This window comes from Drosophila eugracilis, unplaced genomic scaffold (assembly GCF_018153835.1).
Source record: "Drosophila eugracilis isolate 14026-0451.02 unplaced genomic scaffold, ASM1815383v1 contig_423, whole genome shotgun sequence".
In the NCBI taxonomy this organism is placed as follows: Eukaryota; Metazoa; Arthropoda; class Insecta; order Diptera; family Drosophilidae; genus Drosophila; species Drosophila eugracilis.
In genome coordinates, this window is record NW_024573287.1 from 467446 (window position 1) to 488122 (window position 20677).

General features: G+C 42.1%; 1 protein-coding gene across 1 annotated transcript in view; it reads left to right on the plus strand.

Annotated features, from left to right (window-relative positions):
* LOC108105197 overlaps positions 1 to 16774 on the plus strand; it is a 30622-nt gene extending 13848 nt beyond the window's left edge. Inside the window, 3 exon segments of the mRNA XM_017211649.2 lie at positions 12086 to 14044; positions 14928 to 15912; positions 15915 to 16774. Of these exon segments, the coding sequence (XP_017067138.2) occupies positions 12150 to 14044; positions 14928 to 15912; positions 15915 to 16103 (3069 nt within the window). The 5' untranslated portion in view covers positions 12086 to 12149 and the 3' untranslated portion in view covers positions 16104 to 16774.
* Positions 16775 to 20677: the final 3903 nt, after the last annotated feature.

A 20677-nucleotide genomic window follows, 5' to 3' on the forward strand; every position in this document is an offset into this window, starting at 1 on the left:
AATAATTAACAATAATATAAATGGTATACATACTGGTAATGAAAAATGAATAAATTGAAAATACTTTATTATTTTACCTTAATGTGTTCTTCTAAATGATAAGTGTATCTCCTAAAAGTCAATTTTTTAAATATTATATCACACACTCATCCATATCGAATGGCACATTAAGCATTGATATGTTTTACAATATCTTCGCATAACTTTATAGCTGCATTTTAAATTCGCTTTGATTGATCACTTAGTTTAAGCAATTAATAATGCAAAAACGCCACACAAATTGTATTTGTGAAGTTTTAAATGCCTTAAATGAATTTTGAATTTGCAGCCAGATTATTAATTGTTAGATTCAATTACTGTGGCTTACACTTCGGCTGGCATTTGGGCTAATCTTTGTTTTCTATTTATTGAAATAAATGCCAGAAATTGTGTTTCCTGTCTCTGCATTTATAATTTTTTTGTGTGCAATTAAATCTGATCCCTGAGTGTGTGTATTTGCTTGGCCATAAACATGATTAAAAATTGCTGGATGCCTATCCGCAGTTCAAATTAAACATCCCAACCCGCAACAGCCACAGAAACAACAGCAACATCACAAAGCACCTTGCGGCAGCCTAAATGTGCATGTGTGTGTGTCTGTGCGTGTTTGCCAGTGTGTGCGTGTGTGTGGCTTTGGTCCTGTTTGCATTAGTAGGCAAGCTCAACTGCTCCGTTTCGTTTCGTTTCGCTTTTGTTTTATTTGCATTGTTCTGGGCTGCCAGGACTTTGTGGAGGGAGTTTATTTGCTCTTCGGCTTTTATGCGCGCAAATTGTTTACTCTTTTTAGTGGCTTCTATTGTCCCAGGACACAACGGGCCAGGACAACGATTGCCAAATGCTCTGCAGGCTTGCCAAAGGATTACTTCGATTTTTCAGAAACTTAACAGCTTTAGGAGATGATATATATATTCGATTTGTTTTTGAATCTTTCTTTTTAACACTTTTTGTTTCGTACTTTTGTTATTGAATACCATAACTTTGACTCTTGGTCAAAACTAAAGTTTAAGTAAATCGAAAATGTTTACATACTATTTCAAAGGGCATATGCTTGCACTAAATATTTAGGTATTCAGTTGTTGTCTGTAGACTTTGTTTAAGTCCTTTAAAATAATAGAAAGCAATAAAGTTTAAGCTAATTGTTGTTGTTAAAATGTAAGGGATTAAGTGGGCAATGCAATTCCTTAAGCTTCTTCAATATATTTAATAATTATTTTTTACGAATTTATGAATTTTGTGGATTAAGAGCCACATTTCCCTAAAATAATACAACTATTTCCTTTATGGGTAATGTTTTCTAATGGAAAATATTTTGAAATATAATTCCGAATAATCAACTCAATCCGACTTTCATTATCGATCAAAATCCGGTCATGTGCCATTTAAATCAATTACGTTAATATGCATTGCAGTATTTGCTTTCACTCAATACCCTTATAGTCAACAGAAATGTGGTTTTCTTAGACAAATATAACTGATTGTTAAATAGACATAAATCTTAAATTAAACAAACATTTGATGTATGTTTAAGTTATGGCAGTTTAATAAAGAAATAAACACATTTCTTTAATTCTTAAATAAAATATCCTGTGGGTGAAAAATTTCGTTGCCTTCACTTTTCGATCTTAAATCTAGTTTCTGCTGTGAATGGAAAAGTGGCCTATACGCACATTAAACCTGCACCACCCATCCCAACAGTCGCCCGCTATTAACACCCACCCTCCCTCTAATGGGCAAACAATGCCTTCACCCGCCTTCACCCATCGCCAAAGCTTGCTGGCCGCTCATGAGCAAAGAAAAAGCACTTAGCACCGCTCCTTCTCTCTTGCCTCTCTTCTCTGCATAATGGCGCATAAGCGTGCCACGCCTCCCGCACCCGCCTCCGCCCCTATATCCTGCCTCACTCACACATATACAGATGCAGGAATATGGAGGAGGAACAACACTTTCGCCTTAATGTTGCATTCGCCGGCTGATGTTTGGCTAGGAAAAGCAAAAGTCCATACAAATGCGTTTCGTTTGTACTCCCCGAACTGCATTCGCTTTTTATGGTAATGCAGGAAGATGGGTCAGAGAGGGGGTGTTCGAAAATGGTGCTTGGCATTGGGACTTGCCTGTGACTTTTATTGGCTTTTCAGGGAACGAGGGAGGTGAAAATCTGGAGGGTTTTAGTCTAAACTAAAAGGAAGTTTTACTCTCTGAGGAAGTTTATTACAGATATTTCGTTTTGATAGGAATCTAGATTTAATACATATTGGTGAATGAGATTCCCTTAAATTGCTTATTAAAGCTTAGAACTTCATTGCTATATAATTAACATATAAATAAATATTATTCATTTTATTAGTCCTAACTTGTAATAACCTGAATATTGCCCACTAATGAGATTTATGCCAGTGAAAAGTTTATTTCGTTTAGCAAAAGTTCTCATTCAATTAGGATATATTTATTGAAATGAAAAGCAAAACAAGTTCCGATAACTTTAGCAGTTCCAAGGGAAAATGAATTACAGCTTGAGAAGAAACTTTTCCCTCCCCATCGAACAGCTGTTGACCTTCGCCTATCAGGTCCTTTTCGGGAAAGGCCTCCCACTTGACCGAAAGTTGGACCATTATGGCAAATGCACAAACACAAAAGAGAAAGTGGAGCACAGATGAGGGAGGCGAGTCCACATCCATATAAAGCTATATATATACTACACAGATACCCACATATCGATGCTGATGGCCAGCCTGTTTTTAACTTTTGTAAGTCGTCTTTGGCATTTTTGATCCACTGACCCGAATGCCAGAACATACATATTCCTGCATGTATATTGATATATGAATAGGTAGAATATATGGCAGTGTGCATATACATATTTGATGACCAAATGCTTTTCAATAACAATACAACAACACCAACCGACAGGCACATCGCACAAAAGCCAACAACAAAGGCAAATAAACTATGTATATATGGAAATTGGAGGGTGGGGTTGGGAAATATGGGACGACTGGGGAAATGTGAGAGCTGGGGAAATGGAAAGGCTGGGGAAATGGGAGGGCTCGGTATTGCAAGGACTGTGCCTGTGTGTGTGGTCAGGTGTGGCACTCTTTTGTGCCGGTGCATACAGCAAAAAGGTATTAAAAATGCTATATTGGCAATACCTCAGGATGTACAGTGGGTGTGGCCTGAATACAAATATTAAATTAAAAATGGAACATAAAATGATCTTAAAGAAGTCTAATACATAATACGTTAAAACATGAAAATAAAAATATTTTATTCAACCATTTCCTCAGAACTGATAATTTAAAGATGAAGATTAATTAAATAAAAATCAATTTTTGACGTTTGCCTTAAAAGGTGTCAAGTTCCTGTCATTGGAAACTCAAATATTATTTCAACCACTGCCTTCGACAAAGAAACCCACTGTATACAGCCGAAAATCCGAATCAATCACATTTTCAGTGTTTGCTTATGAAAGAGCAAGGAAAATCTCGAATTTATTAAAGCAAAATTTTAATTAAAAGCAAAATTAAATACAAATATTTATTGCATGCTTTAAAACTGAAAATTATGTTAAGCATTCATATTAAGGAAAACAATGCACTAACGAATTCCCTTGTAGGCCTAATCCACTGTACTAATCCCCCCGTAGAGCCCATTTCATATGCATATTTAAATACTTTCTGAGAGGACGCTTTGTTATTCAGCATAAATAACCAAAAATATAGAGGTGGGTAAGCCCTTAAATTTATGCCAAACTAATGCCATTCCCTGGAAAATGGTTTTGCCTTCAGTTCCATCAGCGAGCAGCGGGCTTTGAGCTGGCTTAGTCCTTGTCCTGCAAAATGTTTTTGGCTTTATCCTGTCGATTGTCGCCGTTAAAGCTATAAAATAGACCGGTTATTATAAATTGCTATCCGTGACCAGGCAAACAATAAAAAAGTTATTCTTTTTTTTCGGTACTAGCCATCCTTTTTTATGACCATGTTCTATGCAAATATGCATATTTATTAAAAATAGCAAAGATTTTGATATAATCCGTTGCATTTAATTGACTGCAACTAACAACACAAAAATGCCATGTGGGTCACCCGAGAGTCCTTAACAAGGACAAAAAGCACTACATAAAAAATCGAGAGGCGGCAGGGATGGCAGATTATGGGGCTGGGTGGCCAATAATTCATGACAGTGCACAATAGACGGGTGGGAAATCCATTGAAAGGCTTTTAATGGCCCGAGGATCGGGTACTGTATTTATTTGCATTCCCTGATCCGTTACAATTTCAATTATGAGAAATGGGCCGAGATGTGTTTGCATTTCATTTCGATGAGTGAACTCGATGATGATGACAATCATAAATTCCCTTTTTTTTACTGTCCCTCCCGTCAGGATAAGCTGTAAAACAATGCATGCTTACATATTGATATTAAATCTCAAACTCTAATTCTGTAGTTTCCATTGATGATTTGTCGACATATCGCGTGATTTTATAAAGAATTTAAGTTAACAGTGAAAACATAATATTCTTAAATTTTTCTTTTAAGCTTCAGGCAGATAACAAAGAATATTTTCTCTGGTTAAGGGAAGGAAAAGTTAAGAGTTAAAAAAGAAAGTTTGTTTGCCAGGAAAAAAGTTCTACAATTTATAAAAGAATCCTCCTCTGATATCAATCCTCGGCAAGGACATCATTTTGTCAGTGGCAGCGCTAATAAACAAAGGCTTTCAGTTGGCTGATTATTGCCATTGAACTGAAAACGCGACTGCCAGCGACAAAGTGGAAATGGAAAAGGAGTCCTTGACGAACCACTCCGTCACCAGGAGCAGACTGCTCCGCTATCCGTTATCTGTTATCTGTTAGTTTAGCTGCCACTACATGTTGTTTCAAAGTTTTCCCGATGCAATCAGCTGAGGGGCGGGTCGAAGGGGTTTTCCAACTGCTGATGTTGATGCTGCAATTGGAAAAGTCAACGGCTGCTTGCAATGCCAGAGGCAATATTGTCTCTTCGGCTGGAAGACGGGCTGAAATAAGGGAAATTGAAAACAGAATTGCAGACGGCAGGCAGGTGGAAGGCAAACGGAAATGCAATCAAGTCGGTTACTGTCTGAGTTTTCCTTGTTGTCATAAGAGGATTTCTCAGAAGATTTTTACAAGCTTCTCTGGGGTAACTTTGATATCGAAATGGCTGAGATCTCTTCAGCTGAATAATTAATCTAGAAAAACACATGGAGAGCTCAGCAAATGTGAAAGATCATATTCATAGAGTTTATAGATACATATTTACAAGTTAAATTTTTGTACTGAATTTCCTATTTATATTCAACTATTTATCCCAGAATAACATAGAAAAAGCTAATTGCTTATTTAAGTAAATTTGAACTTGGCAGGCGTACAATCAGAAATCACTGTGTTTGATTTGCGCCTAATAGCTGTGCCTAAAAATTGTTTGGCGACAGAATGCATGTGTAATTTTTGCTTTCAGCTTTGCAAATATTTGTGCACCGAATGAAAGTAAATGGCAATGGAATTTGGCCCAATCGTTGGCATCCCTATTCAGTCGAAAATATGTTTGAATCCTCCTGCCGACAACCGCCACAACCACCGATTCAAGTGCAAATCGAATCAGCCTGGCGTGAAAACGCGCCAGAAAATCGTAGCCAAACCAAAAAAATAGGGAAAACCGAAAAAAAAATTCTAAAAAATATATATATTATGTTATTATTGAGCTTTTGTGGACTGAAAGTCCTTTGGCATATGGCAAGCTGCATTTAGCCAGGGGCTGCCCTTGTGCGAATTTCTGTGGAAAAGTTGTCACGCTCAGCTGGAAGAGCAAATCAAATTTCCGGGCGAAAATCCTTTCCCCTGGCCAAAATCCTTTTTCCGTCATTAAAGTTGCATCTGCTCGTCCTCCTCGGCGACGTTGCCATGGCAGTTCAGTCGAACCGGGACAATTAGTTGAGCTGCTGTTGCAGCCTTCGATCCTGGAATCTGTTCCAATTTCGGTGATTTCCCAGCAGCCTGGGAACCTGCCACTCCACTCCATTCTCGAACCATCAACGAATAACCCGACTAAATAATCAATAACTGTCACACAAACCCAATTCGGGCTCCTAGCACCTGAAACTTTTCGGCTGACAAAAGTTCGGTGTGTCCAAAACAGAGCCAACAAATAAAGTGACGCGCTGTTTTCATTTGTTTTGATTGAGGTTTGCATCTTGTTCAAACAAATGAAGGTGGATTGTTCGATTGCTCAATGAAAAATGGAATATTGAATTACACTCGGAGGAAGGTAAATGTGAAGGTCCTGGGAGAAAGTTTTGGTCGGCCAAATCAATTTGATTTGGTCAGGCTAAACTAATTGGTGGTGAAATGATAAAAATATAAAATATCAATTAGATTTTATTATAAAAATCACGAATTTTATTAAAATACCTAACTATTCTATCGCAATTCCAATTAGATTAGCTGAAAGAGAGTATAATATTGTGGCTTTGAGCAAGAGACCATAATTCGGTTCAATGGCCAATGGGAAAAAAGAGAGAGATTAGGTGTTCTCTGAATTGTGTTATAAAATTATACCCACAATCGACCGACGCTCTAAAACATTTCCAAACATTAATTTAATTTCCGAAATAGATCCCCATGTCAGTTCGTTGAAATTGATGCGTCAGATCCCACATTTCCCACATTTAAATGGAACCATTCGATTCTATGGCCTTGCTTACCTTGCGGCAGTTGATTTCGGCTCGGCCACGCCCCCTTCTCAGGCTTAGAATATGCTGATCAACTTTTGCTTCGCTTTTTTGGGCTGACATTTGCACATTTTATGGTCCATGGCCACAATTTAATGTTCGTTGTGCTTTGTTGGCCCACTCCTGGTGTTGTTGTTGCTGTTGTTGTCGTCGTCAATGCCATTCACATTTCGGTTGTGGGCTAATTTAATATTGTGCTTTGTATGATTTTCACATATTATCAAGAAGTTTTATTGCGGCAATTGAACACGTTGTCAGAGGGACTTGACTCCGTATCGTCGTAAAATTGAAGCACCCCCAGTATTTTTGGATATTTATGTTAAGGATATTGTAAAAGTGTATTGGTGTGTGTGTGCGCGTATACGTATTGCGTATACGTAATATGCGGGTGGCCCTGCGGCTCTGTTTTGTTGTTGGTTTGGGTTGTTTACTTTTATTGGCTTTCGGTATTATTGGTTATTGGCAGGGAGAAGGATGGGGATTCGAGGTAGTATACAGTTTGGCAAAAGGTACGCGTGCCTGTCTAGCTGCCTGTTATAATTTAACTTTTATTTCTCTATTTATGGCTTAATAAGACACACGTTCACGAGGCTTGTCTTCCAAAGCCATGGATGCTTATCGGGCACTTAAGCCAACAACTTTTTTACGGCCCGGTCAAGATAAACGTTTATTTAATTGCCGCACACGAAACTTTCACGGCGATGACAAAACACCATCCCCCGTTTATCAATGGCAATAAATTTATATTTGCCTATGGTAATAATTAGCTCATTGAATCTGCCAGACCCGCACAAGTGATTTATCATGTCCAATAAGTGTCCAAGTCAATGAAAACTTATGTTTGAGCCCTGCCACTTGTAATGCATAAATATAAATTCCCTCCCTTCTGCAATTTTTCATGAGCCCTGAAGTTAAGGTGATTGCGGAAAATGTATTACTTAAGAAGAGAATGTCCTGGGGCCAGATGCAAAGTTATTTTATGTACTTGCCCTATATAGGAGAGAACATTTAAGTTAAATTTCACCATTTTTAAGTTGCATATTTTAATTCATATTGATTTACTTACCTTTTAATGGCCTCAATGAAAAGCAATGGTATTTTTTTTTTTGTTTTTATCTGTTCGTTATTTAAGATTGGTGTTTGATTTTAATTTAATGTTTAATTAGAATTTCAGGTAAATAAGGTTTCTGAAATATTCTAATATTAATTTTTTCATTATAAATTAATAATTCATTTTTTCGATAAGCCAAAACGATTGAGGGGTCGTTAGCATTGCTACTGACCGAACAGTTAATAAAATGCCGTGACGTTCTTTTGGCATATTTTAAGTTCCCCCAGCAGGAAAGCCTCACTTAAAGTCAACAACAAATGGCAGGACAAATGTTGACAAAGGAAAGCAACAAATAACAAACAACAGCCGGTGAAGTGGCCCTTGACGAAAATGAGAGCGAACTGGGGTCGGCGCAGTTGAAAGGATGCAGCCGAGCAAATAGCGTGGGAGCACGGACTAGGCCTAGTTTGGGACTCCGTGCATCTGACCACAGGTCGCGGCTAAGAGGGAAAAGCCGGGAGAAACGTATTCCCCAGGTTTTCCTGCGAGCCTTCTCCTCGGGCCAAGCCTCTTGAGAAATAACGCTTAGCTTCTGCTCTTGCTTTATATTTTTCTGGCATTTTGCTCGGAGTTCCCCCACTTCAGTCCCCAGCTGTTTTCCCTCTTTTTTTCGTTTTTAGCTGGTAAAGTCTATTATGCTTGCGAAAATTGCTTTACAGCTGCAAAACAATGCGGCAAAAAAGGTTACACAGCACAAAAAGAAATACACACTAAAATGAATAATGACAGCGAAGTAGAGGGAATGGTCTAGAGATTACTTTTAACTCCCTGGGCCTTTTAGTAATGGAATGGTGGAACCTGAATGCTCTTTCGGAGATGGGTAATAAAGTATATTTCAACTTCAAGTTCATCATAATAACGAAAAGAATGAATCTGAAATAAGAAATATCTAAAAGATTGAATTCCATATTAACTTTGTATGAATAATTTCTTAAAATCTTTGAGTTATTAAATAATTTCTTCGGAAAAAACATGGTTTTTTTTGGCAGACTTAAGAAATGTCTGAGACATAATCACCGATCCCCCGAGTAAGGGTATTAAAGGGGATTTTACTATCAAAGTCTCCGAACAGCAGCAGTGAAATAATATTTGGCCCAACCTCAAGGGGCAGGAAATCGGGTGGGGAAGTGCAGCTAAAATAATTTGCGCATAATGAAGCCGGAAGTGTGAATGCAAAGAATACAAGGAAAGTGGAGGAAAGAACTTCATTATCTGCGCCAAGCAGCTCGTCCTGCAAGAAGAAGTGGAAATTCAGGCTTGTTCGAGCCATTCAAGCAGGGAAAATTACACAAAAATCTTTGCTGGGATTTTCTAATTAAAGTTTCAGCAAACGAAACGCGGCGCCAAAGTGAAATTAATGGCGCTTGCCATTTTGGCCAGACCGGGTTTTCCCATTTTGCCCTATTTGCTTGTGAGTGTGTGTGTGTGTGTAAGTGTTTGGCGTTGGCTTTATGAAGTCAACGATGGCAGCAATTTTGGCCACTTAATCTGTTCTCTCAGTCGAACTCAGCTTTTTCTGCTTTTCTGCTCTTCTAACGCCTCGATGTGTGCGTAATTTATTTGCAATCAATGCGGCCGTGAAAGGACATTATTTTTACATTAAAGCAAGGGCTAACTGTGTGTGCGAGTGTGACTACACAAAGTTGGCCAAAAATCCGTGCCAAAAACAAAGTCGGCTTCCATTTGGCAGCTGTCACATAATACATCTCACAACGCGCAGGCATAAATAATGCCAGAGACTTATGGACTTCTAATAGGAACAGATTACTCTAAGTTGGGTCGACTAAATCTGCTCTTAGGATTTTGCGCGTCGTTTTTTTTGTGCAAAATAAAGCTTTTGTCGGATTAAACAATTTTACTTATCGGATTGAACAAATAATTGCGGTTCTTCAGTAGTAAATAAATTAAATTCACTTTTTGCTCATTAAAAATAAAATTGATTTATTTTAAGGCCCAATTTTGGATTCTGTACATCGTCATCCAAATATATACGGACTTCTTTTAGTGTATCCCCAAAGAACACATTATCTCAGCAGAGGTTGGATAAACTATTTGTGGGAATCATCTGTGACATGTGAGATCTCACATTTGTGTGTTTTCATACACCACGTTAATGTGAGTTTCATTAGGCTGAGCCAACCGCTTTCTACCACCACAACCCCCTTCCATCAACATCGGCCATTGCTCCCAGGGTTTTGTCTGTGTTAGAGTGTCTGTGTTAGAAGGAACTGACAAACTCCGTGGAAAGTTTTTCGAACCCCTGGCACGTATCGTGTGTCATAAGCAGGGAAAGCGGCTTTCGGTATTCGGGAGCTTCAACTGCAAACTGCAGCGGACACTGCAGTTGTGCAGTTGGAAATAAAATTATTAACCCCGCTGCAATGCAACATAAATAGGATTAGTGTCTGCAGCAACAGCACGAGGAGAACAAACACGACTTGGACGGCGAAGGAGACGCCGGAGAAAGGCCACAACAAAGGCAGCCAGCAGCATTTGCATTTGCATGTTGCATACTTCACGGCGTAGTGCTCACATATGATAAACGGCAACGACAATGCCACAACCACAAGCACACAAACACACTCGTATCTTTATCTGTATATATGTCTGCGGGTATTTCCCTTTTTCAGTATTTACTTCGTACTCGTACTCGTTTTGTCTTTGTTTTGGCCGGGCAAAAATGCAGCTGAGTATTTTCAGTTACATGCAAAAACTTCATTTCATTTCTGCGGCTGTCGTCCAGTATATTGACCCCTAAACGCCCTCCCCACACACACACACTCACTCACACATACAAACAAAACATTAGTGACAAAGCCATTCCATTTTGCTCACACCCCCATCCATTTCAACACCATCGCGGTTTTTGCAAGCATTTTGTTTGCTTTGCGGCTTCCGGTTTCTGTTGCTCGTACTCTTTCTGCTTCTCTTCCGAATCCGGCTTTAAAAATTCCACAATCGAACCGAAAATGCTAACTGCTCTGGGCCCCATTGAGTATTTGTCCAACCGGCCGGTTTAATTTAAATATGAATGCGCCATTACTTGATAATTAAGCCATCGACGGATGGACTTGCCCGCCAGGTATTTGCAACAGTGCCACTTGAAATCGAATCGTGAATTCCCATGAAGTGCCAGCGGCTAGTCAACGAGTTGATTTCGACTGCGAAAACTGAGAAAAATCGCCTGTCATAAAATAAATTGTTTGTATTTTTCCCATTTTTGTTAAATTCAGTTTTGGCGTTGTTTAAGTATTTCGCGTGGTCACCCTTTAATTTTTGACCAAATTCAATTTGAAAATTAACACTTTAAAAAAATCGTAAGTGGAGTTTCCACGAAAGGGTATTATATTATTATATTCAACTTCGTTTTAATTAATATTTTTTTCTCCTACTTAAATATTTCCACAAATTTAAATTTTAATTTCGATCTTAAGTAACTCAAAATTTGACGTTGTAGCAGGTACCACACGAAAGAGCGACCAAGATAGAAACTCTGCAGCCATGTGGTTTGGGCTTGAAAAATTAACGCGGAAATGCCAAAATGTTGTGCATACGCCCCGTTGCTTGCATGCAAATTCCATATATTAAGGCATGAAAAAGGGGGTATCGCGCAGAGGGGGGCTAAAAGCGGGAACTTGTTGTGTTTGGCTTGCATGGTCGACGGCCATAATTGCAACATGCCGCACAAACTCACACGCGCAGCGCAGTGGGCGACTTGGGACCTTAGCCAAGTCAAACAAACCGCGAGGCACAACCAAAAACAAGGCAACAAAAAAATCTCGAAAAAACAGAAAACGAAGGAATGCCAAATTTCTAGCCGTACTAAAGTGAAAAAAGGCGAAAGGAGAAAGGGAACTTGGATGTGGAACTCCTGACAGAATGGTGTTATGACTTAATGTTGGCAAGTGCGAGTGGCGGTTGTGGATCACTCAAAGAAAAATTAAAAATGGTTTTTTTAACCATATTTTTATATATTTTTATATTTTATTTTTATATATAATACTTAAAATAATCATTACAGAATATAAAATTTAATTAATTGTGAAAAAATTGTTATATTCGAAAAGAACTATCAAATTTCTTTCGGTGCATTAAATAGAATATGTAAAGACCCTTTCTGTAGCTCATTAAACTGTCCGCAGTTCCGAGTTTACGATAGCCGCACTAACTTTTTCCCAATTTCCGGTTCGTTGCAGGCTTAAGGCGGCACATTGACGGGATCGGCATACTCATCCGGAATCATTCTAGTCCGAGTATGCAATGGCAGCGGGAAGAGCAGCCGCGACGCTGGAGGCTCCGGGTCCGCCCAGCGGTCAAGACATAGCCAGCGACAACAGCGCCCAGCGGCGAACGCTGGCAACGAAGGTGCGGCGAAAAGGGCCACGCCCACAGCGGCGCCTGCATCCGCCTTTGCGTCCCCGCCTGCCGCTCCATGGGCACCTGCTACTGTGGCTGCTGTGCTGCTGCTGCCAACTGGGCCAGCTGAGGGCCGAGTGCCCGGCGGTGTGCGAGTGCAAGTGGAAGAGCGGCAAGGAGTCCGTCTTGTGCCTTAACGCCAACCTAACTCACATCCCACAACCGCTAGACGCGGGCACCCAGCTGCTGGATCTAAGCGGTAATGAGATCCAATCGATACCGGACGACAGCTTTGCAGCGGCCCAGTTGCTCAACCTGCAAAAGGTTTACTTGGCCAGGTGTCACCTCCGACTGATCGAGCGTCATGCCTTTCGCAAGCTGATAAACCTGGTGGAGTTGGATTTGAGCCAGAATCTTCTCTCGGCAATACCTTCGCTGGCCCTCTACCATGTCTCGGAGCTAAGGGAATTGCGGCTCAGTGGCAATCCCATACTGAGAGTACCGGATGATGCTTTCGGTCATGTCCCACAACTGGTGAAGCTTGAATTGAGCGACTGCCGGCTATCGCATATTGCGGTGCGGGCCTTTGCCGGACTGGAAAGCAGTCTAGAATGGTTGAAACTGGACGGGAATCGGTTAAGCGAGGTTAGGAGTGGCACCATTACCTCGCTGGCCTCACTTCATGGCCTGGAACTGGCCCGCAATGCCTGGAACTGCAGCTGTTCCTTAAGACCTTTAAGAGCCTGGATGCTACAGCAGAATATACCAAGCGGCATACCGCCAACCTGTGAGTCCCCTCCAAGATTGTCTGGCAGAGCGTGGGATAAACTCGATGTGGATGACTTTGCCTGCGTTCCACAGATCGTGGCCACAGACACAACGGCCCATGGAGTGGAGGGAAGGAACATAACTATGAGCTGTTATGTGGAAGGAGTGCCACAACCTGCTGTCAAGTGGCTGCTGAAAAACCGATTGATAGCCAATCTAAGTGCTGGCGGAGATGGGGACTCCGACTCGGAACCTAGGACTGCAGCAGCTACTCAGGGAAGGAAGACCTATGTGGTCAATATGCTGAGGAATGCCTCGAACTTGACCATTCTCACGGCCGACATGCAAGATGCAGGGATCTATACATGCGCGGCGGAAAATAAGGCTGGAAAAGTAGAGGCCAGTGTAACTTTGGCTGTATCACGGCGACCACCGGAAGCTCCGTGGGGCGTCAGGATAATCCTCCTTGGCGTTATAGCCGCATTACTCTTGGTCGGAGGATCGTCCTTTGCGGCCATTTGTTTGTGTTCCCTGCAAAGGCGACGAAAGCTGCGACTCTGGAACTCTGTACCGCCTGTGAGGAGAAGTGAGAGTTACGAAAAGATCGAGATGACGGCCAGGACGAGACCGGATCTGGGCGGTGGAGCCAGTTGTGGCGGGGGCAGTGCAACGGGCGCCGGACTTTTTCACGATGCCGAGGAACAAGGCTACTTGCGGGCAGCTCACACCCCTCTTAATGACAATGATGCGGGACAGGTGGCGGCCATTGTGAATCCGAGTGCAGGAAGTGCCCAGCGGAGAAACGGTGACTACCTGCACGTGTCTACCCACTGCGACGACGACGAGGAGGAGCAGCAGCAGCTGCATCACCATCCACAGCACCAGTCAGGGAATCAGCACCACCCACATCCCAATCAGCAGCAGCAGAGGAAGGGTTCCCAGGGCCATGTTGCCTCCGCATCCGGGGCGAATAATTCAGCACCGATGGAGGAAACGGATCTGCACATACCGCGCCTCATCGACATCGGCGGGTAAGTTGACCTACACTGCAAGAAAATTATGGAACTTTCTGATAGAGTTTGTTTTTTTAACTTAATTAATTATTTAATTTATGTTTTTTTAATTTTATAGCCTATTAGGATCTGTATTTTAAGTACAATATTTAGAGATCTTATTTTACTGTTCCCTGTTTTTTTGTATCAGTGTATGGCTCGGGTGCCCTTTGTTTCTGCGGTTCTCGTTACTTCGAGTGGCAATTGTCCCCCGACCGGGCGTCCGTGTCCCTGTCAAAGAGCTGTCATGCTCGAGTGCGGAACGCGCCCGGATCTCCGTATTGCGTCCGTATTATGGGCAACACTTGACACTTCCACTCTGAGCTCAAGCCCCTTATCCAAAGGCCCCACCCATTGCCCATTTACCTCCATCTCCGGCAACTGAGAGAACGCGCGTGCTAATGACGCGCGAAATATGCGAGCACATCCACATTCAACATCCTACCTCCCACATTCAACCTGCAAGACCACATCCACATCCATGAGCCCGAGAAGTGCTTTATTTCGGGCACACTGAGAATTCACTTTGCTTGATTGGCGCTTGTCATGTGAAAGAAATCCTACCGCGGATACGAGTACGAGTACGGGTTAATGGATGTGCGGCCGGTTATCTTCATGGACGAGGACACTGCCGAATAACGAGAATCTGAAAAGTCAAGCACTCAACGAATATGGGATAGGGACAAAGATAGGGCCTTTTCTCACAGACACAAGAGAAAAAATTCTTTTATTTTCTTTGTAATGAATTATAGGGAATATTACTCCTTAACTAACGAAAAGTTACTTTTCCTTGTATTATTTTTACATAACAAATTTTTATCAGACGATTGTATAATAATAAACATTTTATTTTTTTCCTTAGTACGGATTCTGCCTCGAGTTCTATCTCCAGCCAGGTGGATGCCGCTGCACGCTTAGCGGGCTATGCCGGACACACCTGGAAGACCACACCCATTGCCACCACCAAGATTAATTCGCCGCACAGCAAACCGGCCACCTCTGCGGCATCGTCGTCACTGAATCCTCCTGGCACGTCGACGGCCTACGCCCACTATGGCAATCATCCGCCGGACGAGATGGCTAAATCAGTGTTCTGCAGCGAAGGGCAGGAGAGCGATCTCTTCGATAGCAACTATCCGGATCTGCTGGACATAGCTAAGTACGCGGTGGCTCAGGCGCAACAGGAAGGTCGGGGGCAGGGCTACGGCCAGGTCACCCCCACTCCGAACGGCGGTCTGTGCACCCTGCCCCGAAAACTGAAGACCAGTGGGAAGTACTTCCGCAACTCGTCGGACAGTCAATCGCCCCTGCTGGCGGATAACTCCAGCAAATACGGGAGTAGCACCCTGGGCGACGGAAGTTTTCTAAACGAAGCCATGGGTCTGGGTCGGAGATATTCGGCTGAGTCAAGTTATGCGAACTATTCGAGCACGGCCACTTATACGGGCGGTGGCCAGCGGGCTAATAGTTTCCTAAATCTGGTGCAAAGTGGTGCCCACAAGGGCAATCTGATGCCGGGTCATCTGGGCCAAAAACCCAGCCTGCCCTCTAGTCCTGTGCAGCATCAGCGGTCCCTATCAAGTGCAGCCACTCCCCTTCTGGACTTCTCTGCCCTAGCTTCACGGGCCGCCGGCGCAGCCAATTCCTCGGTGGCTGCCTATGATTACCATGCTGCTCAGTTGGAGCGGTTTCTGGAGGAGTACCGCAACCTGCAGGATCAGCTGTGCAAGATGAAGGAAACCTGCGATACGATCCGTAAAAAGGAGACTCCACTGCGAGTGGCCATTGGCCAGTCGGCTGCCCAGCTAGCGGATCCCGTGATGTACAGTGCAGCCTCGCATAGTTCCGAAAACCGCCGGCGGCGAGCAATCTAAAGGCCAAGACCCTGCTCCCGGGACAACCACCAGATCCACCACCCTACTGGTTGCACCGCAACGCCATGTTGAAGCGGTTGAACGGAGATGGCAGTGGCGGGGCGAATGGGTCAGGTGGATCCCCAGCCTCCCCACAGCCCGGACAGGATATTTTCAAGAGCTAATCGCAATCGTGTACAGCCGGAGGATTGAGTGATGGGAGCAGAAGGAAAATCGAGTGTCTTCGGCACGCCGAAGATGGCATAAGTTTGCAAGAACTTAAAGAATGGATTATTCATGATAAAAATATGAAAATTGGGGAAATATATTAAAATAAAACTTAGTTATTGCAAGCTCCTGCCCGTCGATCTAAATGCATTTGTCTGGATAGTTAGTTAGGACTAGGTAGCTGGAGGACATTCAACTGGTTCGATACCCAGCCCCTCTGTTGTATTATAGAAACACTTTTCCACTCTTTATACTCGCTACTATGCAATATTAAACACTATCCCGAAAAGCGGAGGACATAACAACATAAGACATTGTAAGTGTATAGGCAGCAAAACCCTTAGCAAAAAAAGACACTATCTCGAACACAACCTATCGGAACCCAATCCTAAAACCCCCAAAAAAGCTCTCGTGTTAGTCTAACTACAAGTGTTTTTGTACTTTAAGCGATCTCAATATAAACAAGGATAATATAGATGACCTTAAATATCATAAGTATGAGTTGGCACAGACTGCAGATCGATAGATTGACGTATTGTTTGATTGTTAGATGTTTGTTTTTCAGTTCCGCAGTTCAGGTCACAAATTGTAAGCCAATTAGATCCAAACTCTAAATTGTAATTTACAAAACAAAAACTAAAAACCGAAAACGTAAAATAGGGTGTCACTAAAACTAAAACTTGAAAGCATTTCACCCAAGCAAACAAAGAGAAAGCAAAAATAAAATTAGTTGAGAATTGAAAGAAAAAACAAAGAAGAGCATAGCGAGTTTTACTGGATCGAATGGGTTTCTTCAGGGGCGTGCAAATGTCCACTTCCGGGGTTGAAGGCAAGTAATTGTCGCTTGTCGTGCCACATTCACTTTTCGCGGGGGCGTTGGTCAAGATTAAACAATAATTTCGTACCGAAAAATGTGCGGAAGTGGGCGTGGTAGAGACTTCCCCCCATATATAGCGAAACTACGCCAATTGGTTCGGAGCACATTTCTTTTATTTTCGCCTCGCATTCCGGCTGCCAAATGAAGTTGTAAAATGCAAATGAAGCCGTCGCCGTAGTCACATGCGCGTTAAAGTTCATGTTCGATGTGATGTCGCCATAAAGCAGGATTAAAACGAATTTATGAACCTTTGGCACGACGACAACGACGACATGATAGCCGTTTTATACCATTCCCCACACCATATTCTTCGCACTCAAACGCACACCGACACACGAACGTATATACAATGTCACACAGGGGAGAGAGTATGACTTTGTCTTTGGGCCGCCGGCATTTGTATGAAAAACGTTGCCTACTTTTCCGGGTAACATTGTATAAAATGAAAATCGCCTCGGCAATCCTGAATCTGGGACTATCCTCCTGTGGCCTCGGTCATCAATAGCTCATTTGGGCCTTGTGCTCATAAGCTCATAAATATTTAAGGCTCGTCTTAAACATGCGTAAGTTGTAAATATTTTAAGGTCGCAAACCTGACGAAATGTAAAATAAAAATACAATTTACAATGTCAGAAAATTTGGCAATCTTTAACTTTTTGTTATGTATAATATTTTGAAAATTAAAGTTTATTAAAGAAATTAAAGCAGTTTTTAAATATTTTAATTTTACTACTTTAATGCCCTTATTATATGCCCTGCTTTTGCGACCATTTTATCAGTTAATTTCTTTCTGTGATCTCAATTTCGTTCCGTTCGCCTTGATTTATACGTGAATAACATGTAATTAAGCTATGACTGGCTGATAAAACTCTCGGCTGGATTATGAATTTCGAGCACGCAGACGTGTCAGAAGGCAAAAGTAACCAAAAATGGTTGGCCATTTAAGCGGACTCCATCTGCCGGAGGGCGAGTTGGTTAGTTGGACAGTTACTTACTGAGAACCGGGCCCAGATCCATGACCAGCTCTTTGCGGTTTGTCGGCTTTAAAGAGCGAAGCCATTTACATCCCCCTTTTTTTTGACCACCCACCTGACCGCCTACTGCTCGGCTAAAGCGAAAATAATGAGCCTGATGTTGGAACTCAGCGTGAAGCAGAGTAAAGAGCAACAACGTCGAGAGCAGTCGAGTTCATGTCAAGCTGTCAGTCAAGGTCGATTTCGTTTCCCCATCCCTACTCTTGCCGTAATCCTTCCCTGCACCTGTCAGTGGCAAAAAGAAGCGGGAGGAGGGTGGCAGTGGGAGTGGGAGGAAGGTCGGCAAGTGCCCTTTTGTCACTGTCTTGCGGCTGCCAGTGCAATTTTTATATGTGGCCAGCACAGGGTATTAGGGATATACGAGACGTGATGTATTTTGAATATAGTATACAGTACAGTATTTTAGTTTTCTTAAGGCCCTAAAAATAAGTAAAAACTATATTTAAGTAAAGCTTTAAATGTCCATAAAAGTAAATATGGGTAAATATTACTAACCCATGACTTTTTGAACAAATTGATGAAGGAATTTTTAGCTGAGTACCAACTAGTTGACTCCCTGTAGATGATAGAGCGATGAGCGAAGCTAACGGAGCAATGTGTGTTATGTGTATGTGCCGAGGGAATTTTTCCATCATTATCAGTGTCCTTGTAGCCGCTTCCACATGCCACTTAATGCCAACGCACCAGCAGAGGCAGCACTCGTTCCACTTTTGCATGTCGTCGTCGTCATCTTGGCGGCCTTTGTGGTAGCATCACACAACTGCATACCACCCACTTTCCACCGCCTGGCGTCCAACCACTTAGTCACCCCACCTTCCAGCCATCTCCAATGCCATTCTTCAAGCCTCCCACAACGGCCATTATATTCAAGCATTTTCGTGGCATAAGTTGGCACTTTAGCGCCAGGCAGCTGCTACCTGTTTCACTTTTTCAGCTCTCCCGTATTTTTTTGCTGCCGTTTTCTTTATTTTTACCCAGCATCAATTCACATTGTACCCAATTTTTTAGATGGGAAAGTAACAATTCCTACATGATCGTACGGGCATCGATTGCTTTTGGAGGAAGAACTGAACCATTCGAGCTACCATATTCAACCACAAAATGCCAATTGATGGCCTTGAGACTGTGATGAATATTTCTTATTACACAGAAAAATATGATAAGTGGTTAGTATTGAATATTGTAAGAAAATATTATTCGTTTCAATAAAGAAAGAGTGTAGAAAAAATGTTATTGGTTTACATAACAACCATTGATAAATATTAAACATTGCGCTTTCGAATGAATTTTAATTTATTATTTTTCCTGTCTGTCATTTTATTTACAATTGGTCACATTGGCAATCAATATGGTAGAAGCAGGAAAGAGACCAAATAGGATGCCTCCTGCTTAATGTGCTGCTGCCTGTTCAGATTCCACTCCTTCCCTTGGACTCCGTTGCTGTCGTACTTTTTAATGGATGTTGCATTACTTTCCGAGGCAGCTGTACGAACAAAAAACTTTTCCAACGGCGAAAATTGAAAAATAGTTTCGACCCCCGCTCGCAAACGAAACACAAGCGAGCTTGGTAAAAGTTGCACCCGAAAAGTTAATGGCAATTGCATTTATTGATTAGCCAGCCAGGAGCGGTATATATCAAGTTTGCCCTTAAATGCCACTTGGATTTAATTTTCCTGTTTGGCTAAGCCAACAGATATTGTCCTCTCGACCGCAAGTTCAACAAGTCAACGCATCAATGTCAAATAATCCTTCGCTCGAAAAAGAAACTTGGGGGCAAGGCACGGGGTATATCGGGCATTCAGTGCGCCTGCGGTTAAGAGGGAGCGCAAGGACACCGGTGACATAAAACAAACTCAAGCTGCAGTGTCACGACCACGCCCCCTATTCCCCCACGTACCACCCCCTTAAGTGCTGGTAATGAGCGCACTGATAATTCATTAAACAAAGCGAGCAAAAAATAAAAGAGAAGACGACGGCCCCAAAAAAAGCAAAAATCCGAGAGCTAAAGGCTGGTGGAAAAATGTCAAGGATAATGTGCCAGCGCTCTGCTGCCGGAAATGAAATGGTAGGACGATTTAAGCCTTAATTTTCTGTTTGTCGAAAGTTTTGTCTTGCCTGAACTCATTTAGAAATGTCAAAGATTGTTTAATTGCTTTAAAATGTCAATTAAGTTTGATTTGTCTTTAATTTTGTCTTTCTGTGTTTTATGAAAAAATTCAATTTAAAACTAATAGCGAATGTAAACTAAACTCATATTTAAAGAGCACGATATGAAAAATTTTTGTGGTTGGCACATACTCTTGAAAAAGTTCCAAAAGATATTAAAAGAGTATTGGAAGGTCCAGGAACCTCCGAAGCTTCGCCAAGATATACCATCAACACTTTTCCCCAAGAATTTTTTGCCTCTGGCCAATCTAGGCCAATCTAGACCACACCTGGCGACTGTCACTGAGGGCCAAAAGCCGAAAACGGGCTAAGCTCTCAGCCCTGCCAATTCCTCAATGCCGAGCAATTACAAAGGCCGAAAGCTGGGAGCCACTTTAATGCAAACTTTTGCCGGGCGCTTAGCGGTTTTTGGCCAACTTGCAGTGGGTAATCAGCCATGTTATGGCAGGGTCCA